The sequence below is a fragment of the Paroedura picta genome, chromosome 1 (genome assembly GCF_049243985.1).
Source record: "Paroedura picta isolate Pp20150507F chromosome 1, Ppicta_v3.0, whole genome shotgun sequence".
Taxonomy (NCBI): Eukaryota; Metazoa; Chordata; class Lepidosauria; order Squamata; family Gekkonidae; genus Paroedura; species Paroedura picta.
The window spans coordinates 95665559-95689724 of NC_135369.1; the positions used below are offsets into that span (position 1 = coordinate 95665559).

Genomic DNA, 24166 nt, shown 5'->3' on the forward strand with positions numbered 1-24166 from the left:
CATATCCAATAAAATCCAGTATAGTCATCATATAAAATAATACAAAATATATATAACCAATCTAAACTCAATCCCCCAAACACTTCTCAACTGAGAGATATGAGCACACTGAAATAGGTCTGCATTGCAGATTCTCTGAAGCTTTGTCAGGTCCTGTTGCACACAGGTTTCTTCTGACAGTGTGTTCCAGAGGGAGGGTGCCAGGATCAGGAAGGCCCTCTTCCCAGTGGAAGAAACTCTACCTGGAACACAAGACCACCAGGAAGCCCCGCAAATGAAGGGGGCAGGGGGAATCATAATAGGAGAGGCAGTATGAGACTTGGACTGAAGATTGAAGGCTTATTAAATAATAACGAGTTTGTTTGTTGGCCCTATTTCCCCGTCATGCTTGTCCCTAAAATAATTTCCTTCCAGACCTTATTTCAGAGTACATCCATCTTGATAAATTTTTACAAGTAGTTTAAACTCAAGCATCTTATTCTGTTTTTGTGGTGTTAAAAGTTTATATCTTTCCAAACATCCTATCAATTATTTAATATTTAACTTTTACTTAATACTTTACTTTTACTTAGTAAAAGTATATGTATTATTAGTATAATTGTCGTGCCCCTGCTGCCACCTCCCGTCTCCCAGGAGGTGCCACAGCAACCAAGGCCTGCAGCTGAGCCAATGTTGCAATGTTTAGGTTGCCAACACTGCAAGAATATTGCACACTGAAAAGCAAAATGAAAAATGGTCTACAATCATACAAGTAGGGAACTGTAAGGATTCACGAGAGAGAGGAATTTCTTCCTCTGCTCCTCACACACTAACTTTTTTCCTCTTCAGTCTTCCAGTTTTGTCTAACATGCCCAGTCTTTTCCCCAGTGTCAGTTTCATGTTGGAACAAACAACAACGAAAATCTCCCAAAACTACATGAGATCTCAGCAAAGTTTGCAGTTACTCAGGCAATCAAAAATATCTATGAAAATTTCATGAGGAATCCTTATCAGAACTTTGTGTTCCATTTTTCATCCCCCTTCTTTAAGCTTAGGATATTTTCACAAAGTAGTTTTTTACCCAGGTTGCAGAGACACCCCTGGCCCTGAGTCAGGGTTGTCAAATCTTGGTTGAGAAACTCCTGAAGGTTGAGAGTGGAACCTCTGGAAGGTGGGGACAGGAGAGGGATGTCAGTGGGGTACAATGCCATAGAGTTCACCCTCCAAAACAGCCATTTTCTCCAAAGGAATTGATCTCTGCAGTTTAGAGAGCAGTTATAATTCTTGGAGATCCCAGACCCTATGTGGAGGTTAGCAACTCTACTGGTAAAGCCACACATAGCTATTGTATATATGATTGTAGAGGTATTAGATAGAGACACTGCTTATATGATAATACACTACCTTATATACCTCTCAGCTGTGCTCCCCATATTGGTTATGGTATCTACATTGCGAAGAGGTCCTAGGTTTCAGAGTTTATGAAATGCATATCCACTAACTGTTATGGTTCAAAAGGAACAGCTCAATTTTTTCCAAGAAAAACACCAACTTCCAATTTTATATGAATCGCAGCATTAAATCTTATATGTGCCTATAACAGATACACACTGGGTGGTAAGTAGTTGCCTTATGGTTCTGTTCGAGTTGAGAGGAATTTTGGAAATGAAAGGCTCTGGGATACAGCAGTTTCTGTCCATCCCATGAGAGGATAGATGTACCCTCACTCCCCCAACCACTGAGGAAGAACTGTCACAGTGTACCAATACTGAACTGACTCCACCTAGTTCCTGCTGAGGGAGGCATATTAGGGGTACCAGAGCAATGGGTCACAGGGGGGTAAATATCTCATGAATGTTATGCAACCCAGCTCTATACTATTTAAAGCTGAAGCACAAAACAGTCATCACATAAAAACTGTCCCCCAAAACTTACTGAGACTTCTGTGTTTTGATGCCACAGAAGTTATGATATCAAAAACAACCTCCACCCTTTATTGTTGCTAGTTTCGAGTTCAATAACACCTTAGAGACCAAAATGATTTTTGGAGTATAAGCTTTTGAGAGTCAGAGTTCCCTTTGCCAAATTTGAAGCTTTGACTCTTAAAAGCTTATACCCCCAAAATCTTGTTGATTTCCAAGGTGCTACTGGAGCTAGCAACAATAAAGGATGTTATTACTGAGGCATGCATAAAATATACCATTTTAAATTAACATGCTTAGTTTTCCCTCTCTCTAAACATTCTTCCTAAAAGCCTTAATGCTAAATACAAATTAGTTGCTTTTGCTACTGGCTACATAATTTTTCTCATACTTGAAAATTCTCTCTAAGCACAAAGAGGCAACCTATATTCGAGGAAAGCAAGAGACTTCAGTTATTTAGTGGCATGTGAGAGAGGCTTTTAACATTTTCAGAAGCTTTTCTGTTCCCATATTCCAGGTTGGCTCAGCTCTAGAAAACTTAACCCCTGGAAAGGTCTCAGCTCAAAAATGCCAGACTGTATGAAATGGGCAGAACAACCAAGAAGAACTTGCCTATAAGAACGGGTGAAATGCAAAGTTCTGAAAGAAAGAATGTTTTTAATGTTTCTGAGTCGTGGAAGAAAAATTAGCAGTTGGTTGGTCGACTGAATGTACATGTTTTCTTTTTCTAGTCTGTGGCCCATGGTTAATGCTTTGAGATGTCCAAAGGTTTTTTTTCTAATTCTATGTTATTCTATTTCCTGCTTTTTACATTTAACACATTTAGTTGCATTGAGAGTTACATCCTTCTAAGCCCAATGAAGTCAAATGGGCTTAGAAAAAAGTAACAATGCTTAGATTACACATGACCCACTCATGCAAAGGGGTATTTTCATCTACAAGATGCTGGAGAATATGTAATAGAAGATATATATTTCATTGTATGAATTTCCTATAATATTTGAGGTGTTTCTTCCTATGTTAATAGTGGCACTAACACTACTATAAAGCTACAGTCCAATGGCACTTTAAAAACAAAAACAAAAAACCCACCACCACCATATATTCCAGCATAAACTTTGAGAATCAGAGCTCATTTCATCAGCTGCATTAAATGTACTTCCATAAGGCTGCAAATAACAGAAAGGCATGTGGGGGTGGAAAGATGTTATAAAATCAGGTTAGTTTTAAACTCTGCAGCTTTTAAAATAAATTTACTTTATAGAAACTTTTGTGCATCTGATGAAATGAACTCTGACGCACAAAATCCATGCTGGAATAAATTTTGTTTTATTTTGCCACTCCAGCTGAAACTGGCTACCCATCTAAAAATATTACTGATAACCAGAGTTTTCTAGAGTAAAACTTAGTTCGTTCTAACCAGGTTCTGGCCACTTTCCATGGGTATCTAGGGACTGAACCTATAGCTCCAGACTGTGATGTTAAGAAAAAAGCTTAATAAGCCTTTTATTATGGTAAAATGTCAGAGGTGTGGGTTAACTGAGATGGGTTTTATGTTGTCGGGGTTTTTTTTTTACTTTAATTACCAAAGCAAATACCATAACTTATAAAAATTAATCTAATTTTTGTTTAATTTCCAGCCTACCTTCCTCCTTGGACTCAAGGCAGGTTACATGTAAAAAAATCTGCATAAAACCCTATTCTAAAAAACAGCACAAATCCAACATTTACTAAGATGACAAAATCCCTCCTACCTCCTGCAGTCAGCAAACAAGGGTGTGCTAGATACTATACTAGGACTTGAGGAGGGCCCATTGATCTTGTTAACCTGGCCTCAACCTGGTGGAAGAACTTGGTTTAACAGGCCCTGCAGAACTTTGCCAGCTCCATCAGGGCCCTCAGTTCTCCCGGGAGCTCATTCCATCAGGTCAGGGCCAGGATTGAAAAGGCCCTGGCCCGGGTTGAGGTCAGGCGTTTCTCTCTGGGGCCAGGGACCACTAACAGATTAATACCCACAGAGCAAAGTGCCCTGCAGGAGGCAGAAGCAGACAAGTGGTCCCTCAGATAGGCTGGGCCCAAACCAAGGATAACCTTAAAGGTCAAAACCAAAACCTTGAGCTTGATCCAGGCCAGAACTAGTAACCAATGGAGGATTTTCAGAAGTCTGGCTCAGAAAAGTACAAATGATAGAAGCTTTGCAGTTGTGTTCAAGCTGAACAGAAAGCTTGTGTGATGAATCACTGGGGTTGATAGCAGGCAGAATGTTTGTTTTAGAAGATAACTGGATGGATGTGGAACCTTAGATAGCAAGTATTTGTTTCTGTACTCACCTACACAGTTATCACAAAGGCTGCAATGTGAGGCACGAGGAGGACGGAATATCTTGCAGGTAAAACAGTATTTCAGTTTTACTGTCTGCCCATTAATTACTACTTCTTTTGTTCTGGGAGGGGGACGGTATCCTCCTGAACTGGAACCATTTGCAATATCTAAATGTGGAAATAAAGAAAAAGTTACGCATTAAGATCTCTTTTGGTATGTTTGATATAAACACCTCACTGTAATATATATTGAACACTAGTGAATGTAAAGGAAATCTGAACTATATGTTAAAATCTTTGAAAAAGGAAAATGAATACCCAATGATCAATACAGCTTTTCTGAAAAGACCTCATGTTAATCAAGGGATTCTACTGGAAAATGTATAAGACTCAAAGGTTCACAGCCTCTCCCGTCCTCACCTCCTCAAGACAACACACAGCTAACAAGACAGATGACAAACATATATTCGTTCCCACATTTTCTTTTCATTTGTCCAATGTAGAAATAAACAACATCTTCTCAAAAAATAAGGGTTATTTTCAATTCATATAAGCAATCCTAGATCTACATATGGAGTAGAATGAACTGTTAACCTTTCCAGCCATCAGAATTCTTGTGGCAGATTAGGTACAAAAATACTTTTCCATGTAGCCTGGTCCTACCTCTGATAACTTAAGCATATAAAAGCATCAAGAAGACTCTTGATTTGGGGCTTTTTTCTTTCTTTCTTCAGACGACGAGAACCATAGAGGAACCAGCATATTAGGAAATTAAAGTACAGCTGCTAGGCTGGCCCCCCTCCCTTCACTTTTTAATTTCTTGGCCAACTTTGGGTTAAATATAACAGACTAATATATTTTTAAGAGCCAACAAATCAAAGAAATATATAAATATATACAAACATCTTTTTTCTATTCATTTTAAAATATATTTTTCAATGACAATTAATATAAACAATTTTGAGGGTTTTTTTCCAGAGTATACTAACATTTCAAGATGAAGATAATGGTTTTCGGAGGCATGAATGGAGTTTTAGGTCCACAGAAGGACAGAGCTAGAAATCCTATATTTGGGAAATTACTAAAAAATCCTAAAATTAGAGGTTGCTTGAAGGATCAAACATCCAAAAGATAGAAATTTCATTTTTTAAAGACATCAAACATATTCCATAATAGATATGTATTGGATAAAGCAGATATTCAACCTAAAATATTAGCAGATAATAACTCTATAGAAGTAGTTTGGCAATGAAACAGTATACCAAGAAGAAGATGAAAACTGAATGATGCTCTTTTATTACAAGGTGATATAATAAACAAGTGTACCATATATCTGGAAGAATTGAAAAGGGCCCCCTCCCCTGGCCAGGCAGCTTAAGGTGGTTTTGGGCTGCAGCTGGATCAAGTGGGGTGGGTGGGGACTGGGCAGCTTGTTAGCAGCCAGTCAGCAGGCTGGGAGGCCCTCGTTAGCAATCCCTCCACCACAATCCTTTGCCCAGGGCCCTCTCCCCTTACCTTCTGCTGGCCCCAGGCACTGAGGTGTCTGAGATTAAAGAGGCTAGAGTCCAGGGACGGAGGGCCACTAGGGTCCTTACTAGAACTCCTTGGAGGTTTCTCATTCAGCCAGTATAGAACCAACTTCACTGGTTACTGGTCTGCTTCCGGATCAAGTTTAAGGTTTTGGTTTTAACCTTTAAGGCTATACATAGCCTGGATTCTACCTATCTGAGGGAGCGCTTGTCTACTTATGCCCCCTGCAGGTCCCTCCGCTCTGTGGATAGGAATCTGTTGGTTGTTCGGGGCCCCCAGGAAACCTGCCTGGCCTCAGCCAGGGCCAGGGCCTTTTCAGCCTTGGCCCCTGCCTGGTGGAATGAGCTCCTGGAAGAGCTAAGGGCCCTGATGGAGCTGTTTAAGTTCCACAGGGCCTGCAAGACGGAGCTCTTCCACCAGGCATTTGGTTGAAGCCAGGAGGGGGTTGACTTGAGTTTGATCAGGGGTCTCACCCTTGCTGAGCATCCCTGTTCCAGGAAGAAGTCATTCATAGACTGGCTGCTACCCTGAGAAACATTAAGTTTGAAATGCTGGAGGCTGAACCCAGACATAGTGCCTCTGCAGCCATGCTTACAACTGAGCAGTAGTGCTGCAGCTGGGGAACGGGGTGCTGGGGCCGTGGCGGGGCGTCAGTATAAGCAACCAAGCATGCGTGTGAGTCTGCGCATGCCTGGCTCATTTTTCTGGCATGCCGGCCGGCGCGCAGGACGCACTGGCTGGCGGCGTCGGTGGCAGCAAAAAGGGAAGAGAGGGGTAGGGAGCAAGAGGACTGTCGGGAAGGGGTCTGGGGAGGGTGGGGGGTTAGCGGGTGGCGGGTGGGTGCTGGAGTGTGTGGTTGGGTTTTTGCGTTGCGGGAAGCGGCGGCGGGTCAGGAAAGGGTCTGTGGAGGGTGGGGAGGTTAGCAGGGGCGGGTGTGTGCTGGAGTGTGTGGTTGGGTGGGTTTTTGTGTCGCGGGAAGCAGCGGCGGGTCGGGAAGGGGACTGGGGAGGGTGGGGGGTTAGCTGGCAGTGGCTGGGTACGGCAGTGTGTGTGTGGGGGGGTGTCTGTGCCGTAGGCAGTCGCTGCGGGGCAGGAAGGGGCCTGGAGGGGGGGTAGTAGGACTTAGCCAGTAGCGTGGTGTTGGGGGTGGCGGGAAAGGAGCAGGGACGATGGCCTAGGGCCTAGGGCGATGGGAAGGAGTCCCCTGGCGGGCAAGGCTGGGCCAAGCAGCCAATGGGGAAGCGCCTCCCCATTGGCCGCTTGGTCCAAGAGTGGAACTTGTAGGGGGCAAATCAGGAGCCGCAATTCTCCCCTTCAAGTTTTTATCACGGACAAAGCCCGCCCTAACTCCTCCCCAATAGCCCTTAGGACTTTATTTTATCCATTCCGCAGGAGCAGTTAAAGATCTGGCCCTTGTAAGTAATGAGTTTGACACCTCTGATTTAGAGCTACAATGAAGGGTAGTTGGATGTCTGATTCTGAAACATCTGTAGACTCCCAAGAAAAAAACTGTTCCACTCTCCTAATTAATAAGGCTTTTAAAAACAATGTATTCTATTTGAACAGCTAACATTTAAAGGTTCCTGATATTTCTGCCATTTTGTTTTGCAAGAACATAAACTTAATCAAACTGCATAATGCGTACTTAAATCAACTGCTAACAAAGATAAATCAATAACATGAGAACAATCAACTATTCAAATAGAGGCTCTTGGTGCCAAGCTGCAATTAAATTAAAAACCTTCAAGTGAACTGAAATCTTTGGATTAAATCCAGAAAGATCAGAATGCATTCTATATCGATATCAGAAATTAGTATATGCCAGAAGATGAGTACCCTGCAAACCCAGTGAAGTTATTGGATTTTGTTTCAATCTTCTAGTGTGAATATTTTACATAACTGATTGAAAACATTCTTAACTTTGAAAAAAAAAACCCTACTGAAACACTCAGTCAGATCCTCAATCAGAAAGCCTTTGCTATTAGCCAAATACAAACAAATGAAAAAGTGAAAAATAAAAGTGCCTTCGGGATATATATATATATATATATATATATATATATATATATATATATATATATATATATATATATATATATATATATATATATATATATATATATATATATATATATATATATATATATATATATATATATATATATATATATATATATATATATATATATATATATATATATATATATATATATATATATATATATATATATATATATATATATATATATTCATGCTTCTATTCTAGGGTCCCCCAACCCCTGCTCTAAGAAGCAGAGGAAGAAAAATAAAATAAAAAATGGCTATCAGGCCCAGACACAACGTAAACACCGCTCCAGGAACTGCTAGAAACTCTATGGTGACATGCAAAATACGTTGTTTCAGAATATCTAACTTGTAAAGGATTAAATATATTATTCTAGAGCAGCTGTCCCCAACCCCTGGTCCGGAGACCGGGACCGATCCGTGGATCAGTCGGTACCGGGCAGCGGCTCCTCCTCATCCTCCTCCCCGGCTGCTGCCTCAGGGGCTGTCCTGCCACTCTGCTGCCGGCTCACCTTTGGTGCTCTCCAGTGGCCGCCATGGCTGGGAAGTCAGGGGTGCGGGCGGGAAAGCAAGTGGAACAGGGGCTCAGGCGGCGGTGATGTCCCTTGGTGAAAGACTACCCCCCCCCGGGCCTTAGTAAAATTGTCAAGTGTTGACCGGTCGTCGGTGATAAAAAGGCTGGGGACCACTGTTCTAGAGTCTAGATGGTCTCACAGGTGGAAGTGTTCACAGTACTCTTGTTACAACCAGCACTCTCTCCTTCAACACCCCAGAAAACAATGTAGTAATGGGCTAAATCATGGGAACCTCTGCTTAATTGCATTACATCAAGAGAAGGAGGAAATGAGGAGGAGCTAGCAGCTTCTGGAGGTTTTCCTGAAAAGATCTCTGGATGGGAGACAGACACCATCTGGCTCTAGAGGGTAAAGAGCTATAAATGAGAGCTACAGACTAGTACGAGTTATGCTAGGTTATCCATAAATTATTCTCTGCTACATTTATGCTAAATTATCCTGTGATTCATTATGATTAGCTGCAAGGGATAGAATGATTTCTTGCTGCAACTGACATGCAATCTGTAATGCAGGTATGAAATGTATTAGAAAGGACAGCTTTCTTATTTTCTTTGTTATTAACCTGATGGGATTGTAATGGATAGTTGCTTATAGATATATATGTAACTTAATAAATTTTAATTCATTTTTAAGGGTTTGAGTTTTTTTTTATATAAACCCTACCTTAAGAACTCATAGATAAACTTGACTGGGAAGTTGCTTAAGGGTTCCAAGAGTAACAGCCGAGAACCACAGCGCAGTGGGAGAGCCACATCTACTATTTTTTTTAAATGGCCAGAAGATACATGGGTGTCTAGGGTTGGGCGCTTTGGCATCCGAAGCAGCCATTCGCGCCCAAAGCAGCCAGCGCCACAGCGTGGGAGGAGAGGTGCCAGTGATGGCACATAGGCACAGAACTCTGCACTTGCATGTGCCCGCTGACTGGTGTGCCAGCGCCCGTGCCTCCCCTCCCCCCTGCGCCACAGCACTTGCTGCTTTGGGCGTAAATGGCTGCTTCGGACACCAAAGCCCCCAACCCTAGTGAGCACTCTTGCTTAATATTGCTACAGCTCCTAATTTTTCACAAAGCTTTTCAAAATATAATTATTTATAATTTTTCTTAATGATTCATCTTTAATTTGCAACTGAAACTTAAGTCTAACAAGATAGTAGAAGTGCTACTGGTGGGCAGAAAGTTTGACCCAGGATTTAAGGTGTTATACTCTCTGGATGGGCTTGCACTGCCCACTTTGAACTCCAAAATACTTTGCACTCCAAGGGACTCAAGCAGGTTCCATGAAAGGTGGGATGGAAACAATCAGTGGATACTTACCATGAGGAGTCATTCTCCTCTGGAATAAGGAGGACATCTGAAGAGTGGGTTTTGCCACTGGCATGTCAAGGAGGAGGGAGTTAAAAGGGAATAAGCCCTCTCTCCAGTTCCAGTCATGTGCCATGGTGTCCTTCTCTCTCAAGTTGGGAAACTCTGAAAGCTAAGAAACTGTTTGCTAACTAGGGCAGAGTCTGCACTTACTTTGTTTATTCCATTGTCAATCCTGTTGAATTCAGATCGATTTGAACTCGGGTCTTCCCGTTCTGCACGTGGTTAGGGTAGTTCAGAAAGCGGGGGGAGCCAAGCCTCTTTCTTTTCTTAAAGGGGTAACGGGAGAGAAGCCAAGCAGGGAGTCTCCTTTTTTTGGAGGGGGGGGGGAGAGGATCGAAGAAGGCAGAAAAGGGAGAAAAAATCCAAGACCAACAGAACTTGACAGAAATTAGGGGCTTCTCCTTTAAGGCAAGCTTGTCACATGGCCACCTTTGGCCAATCAGGGCATCTCTACCACAGAAGAGAGCCCTGATTCAAAACAACCTGCTTTCTCTAATCCAGATCTTGAAATATTGAGCATTAAAATCACTCTAAGATATTGCACAATAAAAGTAGGGTCACTCCGGATCAATCCTTCTTGCTGCAGAAGGAAAATTTTAATTGCCCAAAATCAAAATGGAAATAATTCTGTGTAGACGGCAGTAACTGAATTGACCTGGGATTGGAATAAAAGCTCTGAGCAGTTTCACCCAGAATTCTAATATAAACTCCCCAGAAGGAAATAAAGGAGGAAAACCACAACAGAGCAAGAAGGAGGAACTTAAGCTCTATGAACTGTGCTAATGTAAGTCTGCAGGAATCAGGCAAAACCTTCCAACATGTCTAACCGAACAGGAGAAAAAAACACATTAAACAACATATTGCAGCACATTTAGGACTGGGTGTGACCCAGGGGAGCAGAAGTCCTCCTTACTCCAGAGAAGCATGACCCCTCATGGTAAGTGCCCACTGGTCATTCTCCCTCTGGAGCAGAGGACATCTGCAGAGTGGGACCTTCCAGACCTAATCAGTTCTCTTTCCTATTAAGCCTCTTTATACAGTGTTAGGTCATTGGCTCAACTTGCCTACCATGCTCTACCCCAAATGGCAGTCACCCGCCAGTCAATTTTTTTACATTTCTCTTGCCTATGACAGTTAGGAACTTTAGAGTTTGAACAGCAGAAGAGTAGGCTAAATATTAAAATATTAAATATTTAAATATTTAAAAAAAATTTAAATATCAACATTAGTCTCAACTATTATACAAGTTCAGAGCATATTGACACATGGATAAATGACCTGATACAACCCTCCTCCCCAAAACCATATGCGTTTCACTCCCCTTGTGGTCTGCCTCAGAAGGTTGTTGTAAGGATGAAATGGGGGAGATGTCACTTTGGATCCCCATTGGAGAAAAAAGTGGAGCATAAGTAAATAAATAAAGATTATAGTGTCTACATTCAGGTTCTCCTAGGAACTTCTTCAAGATCATTTTCAGTTAAGAAGCCAATGAAATGTGGCCGTTCTCGGAGGGGGGGGGGTGATAGGGATAGTTAAAATGGATTACCGCCACTTAAACCTAACAGTGGACAAGTGAACTTGCCTTGTTGTCAGGCTGGAGGGGGGAGGGAGTAAAATGGAGGGGTGAAATGGATCCCAGCCATTTAAACCTAGCAGTAGGTAGACAACCCTGCCCCTCCATGAGGTTATGATGGCTGGGAGCCATTAAACTTCTCCATTTCCCTCTTCCCCTCAGGAGGAAGGAGAGAGAAAAGGAGGGGGTTAAATGGCTGGCAGCCATTACAGCATAACTGTGGATGGATGCACGTGCCCTTATGTTAGGCTGAAATAGCTGCCAGCCATTCAGCTTTCAGTTTTGCTTCCCCCTGCTTTGAAGTGGAAGGAATGAAAGGGATTGTTTAAATGGCTGGAAGACAGTACATACCACTAAGTAGTATTTGGTGTACTCAATTTCATCTGGAGTGGACCACTGTTCACTATTAACTGAAATTCCTGAGAAGGTATCTAAGATACCTACCTATTTTACAGTAAATTACATTAAAGCCCAAATATACATCATAATCATCTTCAAGATGAAGATAAAAATGTCTAAAAATGTTGACTATTTAGAATTCCATTAGGAAAAAATGGGTGTAGGAGCATCAGAACCCTACACCTTGAGGAACCAGCAGTACCATCCTAAGCAAAGCTACATTCTGTCCACTGAAGTCAATGAGCTCAGAAGCATGCTTGGGATGGCAACACAAGAAACATTAAACACACTGATAATTGAACAGGATACAACTGGGTCTTACATGCAAAATCCTAAGGGCAAATCCACACACCTAATCTGTTCTTGTCCTGTTTGAAAAACAAGCACACCTGCAATCTGGTGTGGAGCAAATAGGACAGCTAAGCAGAGAATCAGTGTCTTCTTGCAAAGTATACTTCATTTTGTGACTATGAAAATTGTTACCACCTCTTCCTTCAATAATCCTTAGATTTTTGTATCTCTTTCTCCAAAAAGCTCATGTAGCATTCATGGTTAGGCTGACACATAGTGCCTGTTACAAAGAGCTTATAAGATAAGAGTTGGGATTTATTACTGTACTAGCCAAAAAGCCCATTGCACGAAAAAATGCAATGGGCGCTAGCAGCCCCCAGGAGTGAGAGTGGGTATGGGGGGGGGGACTACCTTTGCGGCTGGCGAGCGGCTGGCGACTCCTGGTCTTTCGGCTGCAGTCCTGGTATTTCGTCTGGATCAGCTGGATTCCTGCAAAGCGCCTCTCGCTGCATCAGGACGCCGGGCAGGGAGGCTCCGGCAGCTGCGCTCCGTGCGACTGCCGGGGGTTCCCTCGGGCGGCGGCCTGCTGCCCGGCGCACCCCCCACCCGAAGCTCTCTCCAGCCTTCTCCTGGGCCGCGGAGCGGGAGAAGGCTGCCCGGTGCCCCCCCCCCCCGAAGCTCTCTCCAGCCTTCTCCCGGGCCGCGGAGGGCGCTCCGCAGGCCGGGAGAAGTCTGGCCGGACCACCCCCCACCAGGCCGGGAGACCACCCCCCACCAGACCCTTCCTCATCCCGGACACATCTCGCCCCAGAACGGCTTACTCTTTTATTTAGTCCGTGGTGCCCGCGGCGCCACGGGCGGTGTACAGATAAAGTTTATAGAAGAAGATATAATTACTTGGTTCACACTTAATAACCAACCCATCATTTGGACACTGAAGCTTTGCTTTGGCTTGGGCAGTTTCTCTTTCCCCTCTCTACCCTTTCATACTTCAGTTTCTTCCATGACACCCAGGTTCAACACTGCATCCATACTCCACAAATTATTTCTTGTGCAAATCTGAACTACCCTTTAAAAGAAAGTTGAGATTGGGTTCCACAGATTATCGCTGTTCCATAGTTGTAACATTATGGAATCCATTCCTCTTTTTTAACAAATGGATGGTGTTGCCATTCATCACACACAGTTACAAAAAAAGTGAAGGGACAACGACAGACCTTCTGTGTTACCTATTTGTCTTTCCAGATCTGCTGCTTCATCTGGCGTTGCACGGGGTAGGACTCCAGGATCACTGAAGCTAGTACGTAGCAAGGTCCCCATCACAAAAAAGAATAGAACTGCGCCTACTGCAGGTATAGCAGGTGTAATCTGATCTGATAAATATGGACAACTGCAAAATAGGGAATAAAAAATAAATTTAATTTAATTGCTGGGAGGAGGGGAACTACTGCATTGCTCAGAGATAAATCCCACAATTCCTCCTGATAATGATAAGTTAATAAAATATTGTTTTAAATTCTATTCCAACTAATAATGTATTGGGTGACAGATTCCCATCCCGAACATATAAACAGCATAGCTCCAGCTTTATTTCATAATTATCTGGTATATACTGTGATATTAATCTATATAGCATACTTCCCTGTAACCAAGGAGAAATCAGAAGCAGGTTGAGTTTTCCCTTCCCACATTTTTATCTTGGGAATGTCAGAGAGAGGCTAGCTGTATTTAGACATGAGGAACTTAAATCTGGATTTGGATTCCTAGCTGGTAGACAAGAAAACACTACAATTTACGCTATAAACACAATGTCTTCAGTTCCCAAGCTGTTCTGTCTCTTTCCCAAGTACTAGGGGGTAAACTTTTTCTTTCACACAGACAGCCCCCCAATCTCAAACAACTCCTTACCCACAATAATGCAGCATCTTATGAGAACATGGACACTGATACTAGAGCTTGCAAGAAACCCAGATGCCAATTTTGCAGCCATATACAATCCAGTGCCACAATTACTGGACCTAATAACATCACCTATACCATCAAAGGCTTATACACCTGCTCATCTTCCAACTTAGTATATGCCATCAAGTGACAACAATGCCCCTCTGTTCTCTACATAGGGCAAACAGGTCAAACCCTATGCTAAAGAATTGATAGCCACAAGTCTGACATCAAAAACCACAAAATTGAAAATCCTGTGGGGGAACACTTCAACCTTCCAGGACATTCAATAAGGGACCTGAAAGAAGCTGTTTTATTGCAAAAGAACTTCAAGAACAGGCTAGAAAGGGAGATTGCAGAAATCCAAGTTATTAAAGGTAAAGGTAAAGGTATCCCCTGTGCAAGCACCGAATCATGTCTGACCCTTGGGGTGATGCCCTCTAGCGTTTTCATGGCAGACTCAATATGGGGTGGTTTGCCAGTGCCTTCCCCAGTCGTTACCGTTTACCCCCCAGCAAGCTGGGTACTCATTTTACCGACCTCGGAAGGATGGAAGGCTGAGTCAACCTTGAGCCGGCTGCTGGGATTGAACTCCCAGCCTCATGGGCAAAGCTTTCAGATGGCTGCCTTACCACTCTGCGCCACAAGAGGCTCTTCTCCAAGTTATTACAACACTCACAACTGTGACCAAGGACTCAACAAGGACACAGATTTTTTAATCTCACTACACATGCTAACCTTGTTCAACTTGTGTATCCATATTCCTCACAGTTTATTTTGTGATAATGTGGCTGTAAGATAATGGCAATGGAACGGAATTTTGAGTTTGACTCCCTGGCCTTGGGATAAGATAGTTACCAGCAATTCCGTCAGGAATGTTTCACAGTTGTATGGAGACAGATGGGGCAAGCAGCATATGATGAGGTGAGAGCCTTTGATCACTGGCACAGGCAGCTTGGTTTCTCCTTGTGTTTTTGTAAACTACAACTTAATTCCAGGGGATTGATTGGCTTTTGACAAAGAGTTATCATTGGCTGTATTTGGTTGTGTGACACAGTCTTCTGAAGTAAAATAATTGATTTTTGCTATATATCCCCTGTCATGTAAGGGGTTCATAGTCTGAGGAAGAGTGCTTGCACTCGAAAGCTCATGCCCTGAATAAATCTTTGTTGGTCTTAAAGGTGCTACTGGACTCTGATTTTATTTTGCAATGACATTACAAGATTATTGTCATTATGTCCAAATTGTTCAATTAAATAGGTCAGTAGTTCAGCAGTGGAATAGGCTGCCTAAAGAGGTGGTGAGCTCCCCCTCACTGGCAGTCTTCAAGCAAAGGTTGGATACACACTTTTCTTGGATGCTTTAGGTTGCTTTGGGCTGATCCTGCGTTGAGCAGGGGGTTGGACTAGATGGCCTGTGTGGCCCAACTCTATGATTCTATGATTAGGTAAAGGCATCCCCTGTGCAAGTACTGGGTCATGTCTGACCCTTGGGGTGACGCCCTTTAGTGTTTTCCTACAGACAGACTCAATACAGGGTGGCCTTGCCAGTGCCTTCCACAGTCATTACCGTTTTACCCCCCAGCAAGCTGGGTACTCATTTTACCAACCTTGGAAGGATGGAAGGCTAAGTCAACCTTGAGCCGGCTGCTGGGATTGAACTCCCAGCCTCATGGACAGACAGCTTCAGACAGCATGTCACTGCCTTACCACTCTGCGCCACAAGAGGCTCTTCGAATGGCAGCCATTCTATGATGGCGGATTCTATGATTAAATGTGCTCAAATAAACATTGATAAAGATAGAGATTTAATCTAAACAAGAAAGGCTCTTTTTTGTTTCCTTCCAGTTTTGCATCATTTTGTTTAAAAGGTGATACTAAAGTAGAATATTTTATATATTAAAATGACGACTATTAAATGAAAGTCTATAAGAAGATATATACAAAGTTTTATTAATAGGATATACTTATTTTTATGTTCTTCTTATATACAATAATGATTAAATATCCTGTACCCCAACAGTAGCCCTGGTGGAGGCTGGGTAGCCGCTGGCAGGCGCAGTGGGCCAGCAGGCAAGGCAGGGCACCGGAGAAGCACTGCCTCAGTGGCCAGGCAGCATCTAGCCATGAGGCTGGCTGTGCTGGGCATGGCCGAATTGGCCTATGCGAGCGGAAGTGCAGGCCAGACACTGGACCTGTCCCAGACAGTGCTCCACCCACAGAGGCTATTCCAGAATATTAATACTAATAATGATAAGGATTTTATTTGACCTATCCTTAGCACAAGGTATCTCTAAATTAACAATTATACACTTAAATGTCCACATTGAAAAGTTATGCTCTGCTTAATATGTGATCCTATATTAACATGATTAGGCTAAGGCAAAAATCCACCCTGATCATGGCAACGCCTCCCCAACACAGCATTCCCATCCAACCCATGGGGTACGGGGTACACAGGGGCACGGGGTACCCAGGACGGCTGCCAAGATGGCAGCAGCCCTCATTCCAGCTCCTGCATTGTTGAGAAAGGAGCTGGGGGGAGGGACCTCCTTCCTGCCCACTTTTAAAGTTGGCTTACCTGCTGGTTTGTATAATATATAAATATCTATAATTTTACAAACATATCATGCCTGCAGTCTTCCTCCTGTGGATTCTCGACATTGTCAGCCGGTCAAAATTGTCTGTCACCCTCTCAATGCCCAATTTCCCTCTAGAACAGTAGCAGGTATCCCATCATCTCTTATTTTTATTTATTTTATTTCTTATATTTCTATATCACCCTCCCTGAGACTCAGGGCAGTTTACACAAAACATAGTGGTAATACAGCATAATTCATGACATCGCAACATCAGAAACATCAGAAACAATGATAATGGATTCCATATCTGAAGACAAGCAGAATTACAACATTTCTTAATAACAACATTCACTTCTAACCATGATCCCGTAGATGGTTGATTTGGGGTTAAATCATGAAGAGGGGTTTCTGGGGGCCCAGCAGATTCTGTCAGCCTCAACCAAATGCCTGGTGGAAGAGCTCCCTTTTGCAGTCCTTGTGGAACTGTGGGAGTTCAGGCAGGGCCCTGATCTCTTCAGGGAGCTCATTCTACCAGGTGGGGGCCAGGACAGAGAAAGCTCTGGCCCTAGTTGAGGCCCAAAATGCTTCTTTTGGTCCAGGGATCACCAGCCAGTTGGAAGTGGCAGATCATAAGGCTTTTCGGGGGATGTAGACAGAGAGGTGGACTCTCAGGTACACTGATCCTCAGCATTCTGGACCAGTTGAAGGTTCCGGATCAAAGTTTGTGACACTTCTGTTTTTTCCATACACACTCACAAGTGCTCTCTATTTCTAAACTGGATTAGGAAATTTCAGGCTAAAGTAGCTGAATATACAGAAAGTTTCCAGGAGAGATGCAATTTCAAGTTAGCTGTTCCTTCAGACTTAAATGCAAATAATTATAACCAAATTTAGCGAAATGTAGCGAAATTTAGACTTAGATGCCAATGTAGTGAAGCGATTCAAAGAACAGCATCTATTAGCACACAGTATTAGGAACAGAATATAGGTTTCATATTCAACAGATATATAGTTTGATTGTAATATTTTTAGAATATGAGGAAGAGTTTATTTTTATACCGCAATTTTCACTGCCTGAATGAGTTTCAGTGGCTTACAATTACTTTCCCTTCGCCCAGAAACTGGCCGAAGCGGTAACAGCTATGAAATTAAACAAGGCTCCAGGCCCAGATGGCCTTTCTGCAACCTATTATAAGAAATTAAATAATATATTATTACCTGTTCTGACACAGATGCTGAATGAGGTTGTGGCCAATTCTGGAAAATCACTCCCCAAATCGTGGCAGCAAGCGTCGATAACACTCATATATAAAGAAGGCATGAACTCATCATCACCGCATGCTTATAGACCAATATCACTACTTAACGTGGATTATAAAATTTTTGCTAAGGCCTTAGCAGAAAGACTGAAGAAATGCCTTCATGAAATCATTCATCCAGACCAAACAGGATTCATGCCCAAGAGGCATATGAAAAACAACGTCAGATTTGTTCTTAATGCAATGGAGGTGGTACGTGCTAAAGGAATCCAAGCGGCTTTTGTGTTCTTAGACGCTGAAAAAGCATTTGACAAGGTGCAATGGAAGTTTCTATTGGCCACTCTCACCCAACTAAAATGTGGGGATAATTTTTGGAACCTAATTAAGCATGTATACTCTAAGCAGGAGGCAAGAATTTTGGTTAACGGAATGTTAACTAAGGACCCTATTCAAATTGGGAAGGGAACTAGACAAGGATGTCCGCTTTCCCCCCTACTATTCAACCTGGTATTGGAGTCTCTAGCTTGTAAAATTCGAGCAAACACAAAGCTTTCGGGTCTTATGATTGCTGGAGAAGAATTTAAACTCAAAAGTTATGCTGATGATGTTGTCTGTGTATTAACCAACCCACTCTCCACCTTAGAATTGCTGTTTGAAGAGATAAATACTTTGGGGAAACATTCTGGATACAGGGTAAATCTCTCTAAAACTAAGGTTATGTTATTTGGCATGTCTGACTTGAATACAGAGATAATCAAAAAGACATCAAGGTGTGAGATCAACCCCAAGAAGGTGAAATACCTAGGAGTCCAAATTGGAAACCACTCTGAGACCTTGTTTGCAAAAAACTACGGGGAGCTTTGGTTACAAATCCAACAGGACCTTAAGAAGTGGAACAGTTTGAACCTTTCATGGTCAGCAAGAATGGCCACAGTGAAAATGTCAATATTACCAAAATTTAACTTCCTTTTCCAAATCCTACCAATAGATATCAATGACTCCATGGTGAATAAATGGCAGTCTGAAATAAATAAGTTCATCTGGAACTATAAGAGGCCAAGAATTGCATTTAAAATCTTACAAGATGACAAGAAGAGAGGGGGACAGGGCGTCACAAATTTAAAATTATATCTACATGCGGCAACACTGACAGCAGTGGCAGATTGGATAACTGACCCAATGACAAGAGACTTGGTGTTGGAAAAGGCAGATAGCAAGCAAAGTTTTCATGAAATGCTCTGGCCCTCCTTGAAAACAAAAGGAAAGGAAAAACCCAAGGTCAACTTTTGGACAAGATATCTCTTAAAGATCTGGAACCAATACGAAAAAAGACTCTGCTCTCCATCATACCTACTAAAATCGCCAATAGAGGCGTATTTTTCTAGACAGCAGCAAAAAAGAATAACATGCCCAATGTATAAGGACTTGCTAACGAGAACGGGTGAGCTCAAGAGCTTGCAAGTATTAAACAAAGAAGGATATGAGCTATGATGGATGGAGTATAATCAATTGAAATCTAGATTAAAAACAGACTCTGTGTGGTCAAAAACTCGCCTCTTGGTGATTTCGAAAACATGTTATTGCTCAAAAAACCACACCTACAGGGCCAGATCTATAAACTACTTTTGAAATATGAGACCGAGTCGGAACAAGTTAAGAACTGTATGATTAAATGGATGCAAAATTTGGGTTCTATAATTGCTATGGAGGAATGGGAACGAGTATGGATTAAAATTCCTAAACAAACCAACAGTCAGATTTTAAGGGAAAATTGGTATAAGATGTTTTATAGGTGGTATATTACTCCAAAGGTCATTGCAAAAATCTCAGATAGGCTTGATAATAAATGTTGGAAATGTAATAAAGCAATAGGTTTCTTTTATCATTTGTGGTGGAATTGTGAGAAAGCAAAAAAGGATTGGGCTAAAATACATATGGTGTTACAGGAAATATTTAAAATGCGATACCCAATGAAGCCTGAATCTATGTTGCTAAGTTTTCATCCAGGTGCTTTACCAAGTTCCTCTAGAATCCTCTTCTTCCATGCAACTACGGCGGCGCGGTTGGTGTGGGTGAAGCACTGGAAGACGACTGAGACCCCAACTATTTCTACATGGCTAGACAAATTAGTGGACTTAGCAAAAATGGCAAGACTCACTAACATGGTTAATAAGAAACCACCGGAAGAATATGACGAACAGTGGAGCAATTACCTGGACTTTCTTAAGAAAGACAGCAGCAACTGTTAGGTTAGGGCTAATATGCAATGGGAACTGACTACATATTTCTTGAGATAATATCAGACTATACTATGTATAGTATACATGTATAGACTATGTATAGACTATGTATTAATAATTACTTATTAGCTGGTCGCTTTATTCTTTTTTACCTTTCTGTAAACGCTTTATATAACAATATAAATAAAACTTTAAAAAACACACACAATTACTTTCCCTTCCTCTCCCCCCAACAGACACCCTGTGAGGCTAAGAGAGCCCTGAGAGAGAGACTGTGAGAACAGCCTCTAACAGCACTCTGACGAGCCTAAGCTCATCCAGATACATGTGGAGAAATGGGGAATCAAATCCAGCGCACCAGGTTAGAAGTCTCCACTCTACACCAAGCTGGCTCTGCTGAGCATAAATTATTTCCACTTTATATTTCTATACAACAAAAATGTCATTATAAAGAAACCAGGAGGATAAATTATAGCATGTTCTGAATATTTTCAAGACTATGTTTTATGACAGGATAACTGGAATCATTTAGGTGCCTTGAGGAAGTGGTAATATAATTCAAGGCTGATTCTGATCAAATATAAGTCCTCTTCCTAGAGGTAGTTTGTTTCCTTTAATTACAGTGATTACAAATTCACCTTGCTGTTCCCATATACATGGTACAAAGACATCTTGCCTAAAGTTGCGTTACTGTTCCAAATTCTGGGACAAAAACAACTGAAGCCATAAGGAATAGACACGTTTATTTTGATGGTAGTAGAATAAATGTTTGAAGTCTAATTCAACTCACATGCATGACAGAAGACCGAGACATGGAAAATTAATTCCTGAGGAAGGAAAATGTATCCTAAAGCAGCAGTTGGCGGGAGCTAGATACTATGAGATGACAACTAGTAATTATTTTCCTTGAGGACTTAATTCCCCTTCATGGGCTGCTTGAAATCCTACTCAGAATGCTGAAATGGAAAATTCTTCTCCTTTTCCTTCTTGCAGCTATGAGGACTAGAAATTTGCTTGATACAAATAAAATAAACATTTTATGATTTTGTGCAGGTGACTGGGTTTTGCATTCACAGAAATATTCTCTGCTCTTTGGCACAACTTTTGTATATATGCTAAGCTCTGCTTATCAGCAACTAAATTATACAAAGAATTATATATGTAAACCTCAGATATGCAGATGATACCACTCTAGTGGCAGAAAGTGAAGAGGAACTAAAGAGCCTGTTGATGCGGGTGAAGGAGGAGAGTGCAAAAGTTGGCTTGAAACTCAACATCAAGAAAACAAAGATCATGGCATCCGGCCCTCTCAATTCCTGGCAAATAGAAGTGACAGATTTTATTTTCCTGGGCTCCAAGATCACTGCAGATGGGGACTGCAGCAAAGAAATTAAAAGACGCTTGCTCCTGGGGAGGAAAGCTATGGCAAATCTAGACAGCATCCTAAAAAGCAGAGACATCACCCTGCCAACAAAAGTGCGTTTAGTCAAGGCTATGGTATTCCCAGTTGCAATGTATGGCTGCGAAAGTTGGACCATAAGGAAGGCCGAGCGTCAAAGAATTGAGGCTTTTGAACTCTGGTGCTGGAGAAGACTCTTGCGAGTCCCTTGGACTGCAAGGCGAACAAACCGGTCAGTCCTAGAGGAGATCAGCCCTGACTGCTCTTTAGAAGGCCAGATCCTGAAGATGAAACTCAAATATTTTGGCCACCTCATGAGAAGGAAGGACACCCTGGAGAAGAGCCTAATGCTGGGAGCGATCGAGGGCAAAAGAAGAAGGGGACGACAGAGAATGTGGTGGATGGATGGAGTCACTGAAGCAGTAGGTGCAAACTTAAATGGACTCCGGGGAATGGTAGAGGACAGAAAGGCCTGGAGGATCATTGTCCATGGGGTCGCGATGGGTTGGACACGACTTCGCACATAACAACATAACAACAATATATGTAAACCATTTGTCAGGTACATATACATGTTAGTTATTATTGTTTGTAAAATGCCTGGAATGAACTAAGAGAGAATATAAATTTTAAAAGGACAGGGTATTTACAACAAATAAATGTGTATTTATTAATTAGCTGAAGAGCTATAATCTCAATATCCCATTTATCTTTAGAGGGAAAAGATATAACATTGTGTGTTCTTGCTAAGAATTAGCAATCAATGTGGGTATTGTTCAGTTTGCTTTTAATGTCAATGAAGGTTTGATGTGAGCTTGAGGTAGGGACGGTGAACTTATCAGCAGATCATAATAGTAAGGGTGAGTATCTATCTTCTGTTCCCTCAGGACCACAACGAGGTTGATGAGAACCTGTGAGAAAACTCAAGGAGTTAACGACAGACCAAATGGGAGGGCTCTGAATTGAAAATGATCCTCTATGCAGAATTGAAGAAACTTCCTGTGAGCCGGTCTGATGGGAACATGCTGGTACGCTCCCTGAAGATCTAGCAATGTCAAGAATTCCCCTTACTCAGTGGCCTCGACATTGGAGCAAAGTGTTTCCATCTGGAACCTTTTGTATCTGACTAGTCGGTTCAGGTACTTCATGTCCAGAATGGCTTGCCAATTGCCGTTTTATTTTGGGACTGTGAAAAAGATAGAGTACAAGCCTTTTCCCTGGTTGTCTGGTGGGACTGGCTCTAAGGCCTGTATCTGGAAGGTGGTCTATTGCTGCTATTGTGCATTGTCTCTTTTCCAATTGCTTAGTGAGAAGCGAGTTTAGAAATCTTTCCGATGGGGTGCACTGAAATTCGATGACATAACCTTTGGGAACCACCTCCAAGGCCTATTGATTGGTAACTTTGTTGGAACTGTAACTTAGGTGGGACTGAGAAAGTCTACCCCCCACTGGGACCCCATTGTAGTCAGTCTTTCTCTGGCTTGTTGTCTCGCACGATTTTATCTGAGCGACCACCCTTGTTGAATCTGAAGAAACTCCCCTTGCAAAAGTGCTGCCCAGCTTGTGGTCAATTGGCTCTTCTGTCCTGACGGTTCCTAGGGAAGTAACCGCTGGAACAAAAGTAATTATTTGAGTACGGTCTTTTGTCATTCTTCCTAATGAATTTTGGCATGGACCTTCGCTTCTCCATAGAATCTGTAAGAACCTTATCAGTGCGTCTTCAAAGAGCCTCTTCCCCTGGAAGGGGTGAGCCATGTATATAGATTTTGAACACAAATCAGCCTGCCGGGCCCTCAGCCAAAGGACTCTGCATGCAGTGGAAAAGAGGCCTGCAGCTTGCAACACCGCCACAAGTGCATCAGTGACTAGGACCTGGAGAAACTGCTCGGCATAGTCAGGTAATGTATATATCTTATTTATTTGATTTTTATACCACCACTCCCATAACTGGCTCGCGGCAGTTAACACGTAGGAAGGGAACTACTTCTTGGCCATAAGCTTCACCCATTCCTTCCTGTATTGCCTTTCAGAAATAATCATGTAATGGGGAAATTTTGGCACCTGAGTCCTGTGGTGGAAAGAACTCAGAATTCCCTTTGGGCCTTTTAGACTTGCTGGGACTCTCCTCTGCATCCTCTGTGGCTAACTGCTTTAAATCTTAGGCAACTAGAGTTTTATCCAATAGGGAGTGATACTCTTCTATCTTAAAAAAAAACCTTTTGGAAGGTTCTGGTAATTCAATATCAACCTCCAGCTCCTCATCCACTAAAACCACTTTATACTAACGCCTGAAGCATGGGCAATAAAAAGGAAGAGCTGGAACTTCTCATGCTGATGGAAAGGTATGATCTAGTAGGCATCACAGAAACTTGGTGGAATGATTCTCATGACTGGAATGTAATGGTGGATGGATATGAACTGTTCAGAAAAAACAGAATAGATCGAAGAGGTGGAGGAGTGGCACTGTATGTGAGGAAAGGGCTTACCTGTCAGGAAATTCTAGTGAAGGAGAGCATATCTGCAGTGGAAAGCATCTGGGTGAAAATAAGCGAGGGGAAAACAAACAGTGTGGTGGTTGGTGTCTGCTACCGACCGCCTGACCAACAAGAGGATGTGGATGCTGCACTTTGTGAGCAGCTTGAGAAAATATCCAAACGGCAGGACCTTGTCATCATGGGTGACTTCAATTTCCCAGATGTGTGCTGGGAAACTAACTCTGCGAAGCGTCC

At 42.3% G+C, this 24166-nt stretch overlaps 1 protein-coding gene across 5 annotated transcripts in view; it reads right to left on the minus strand.

Annotated features, from left to right (window-relative positions):
• Nucleotides 1-24166, minus strand: part of ZDHHC14 (zDHHC palmitoyltransferase 14) — a 79394-nt gene that overhangs the window by 36883 nt on the left and 18345 nt on the right. For 3 of the 5 annotated variants that reach the window (XM_077348828.1, XM_077348808.1, XM_077348791.1), the window contains exons 2-3: nt 13235-13407; nt 4232-4390 (exon numbers count right to left, since the gene is read on the minus strand). In XM_077348828.1, the coding sequence (XP_077204943.1) occupies nt 4232-4390; nt 13235-13407 (332 nt within the window). The remainder of the gene's footprint in view (nt 1-4231; nt 4391-13234; nt 13408-24166) is intronic. The other 2 variants (XM_077348800.1, XM_077348819.1) reach the window with 1 other exon arrangement.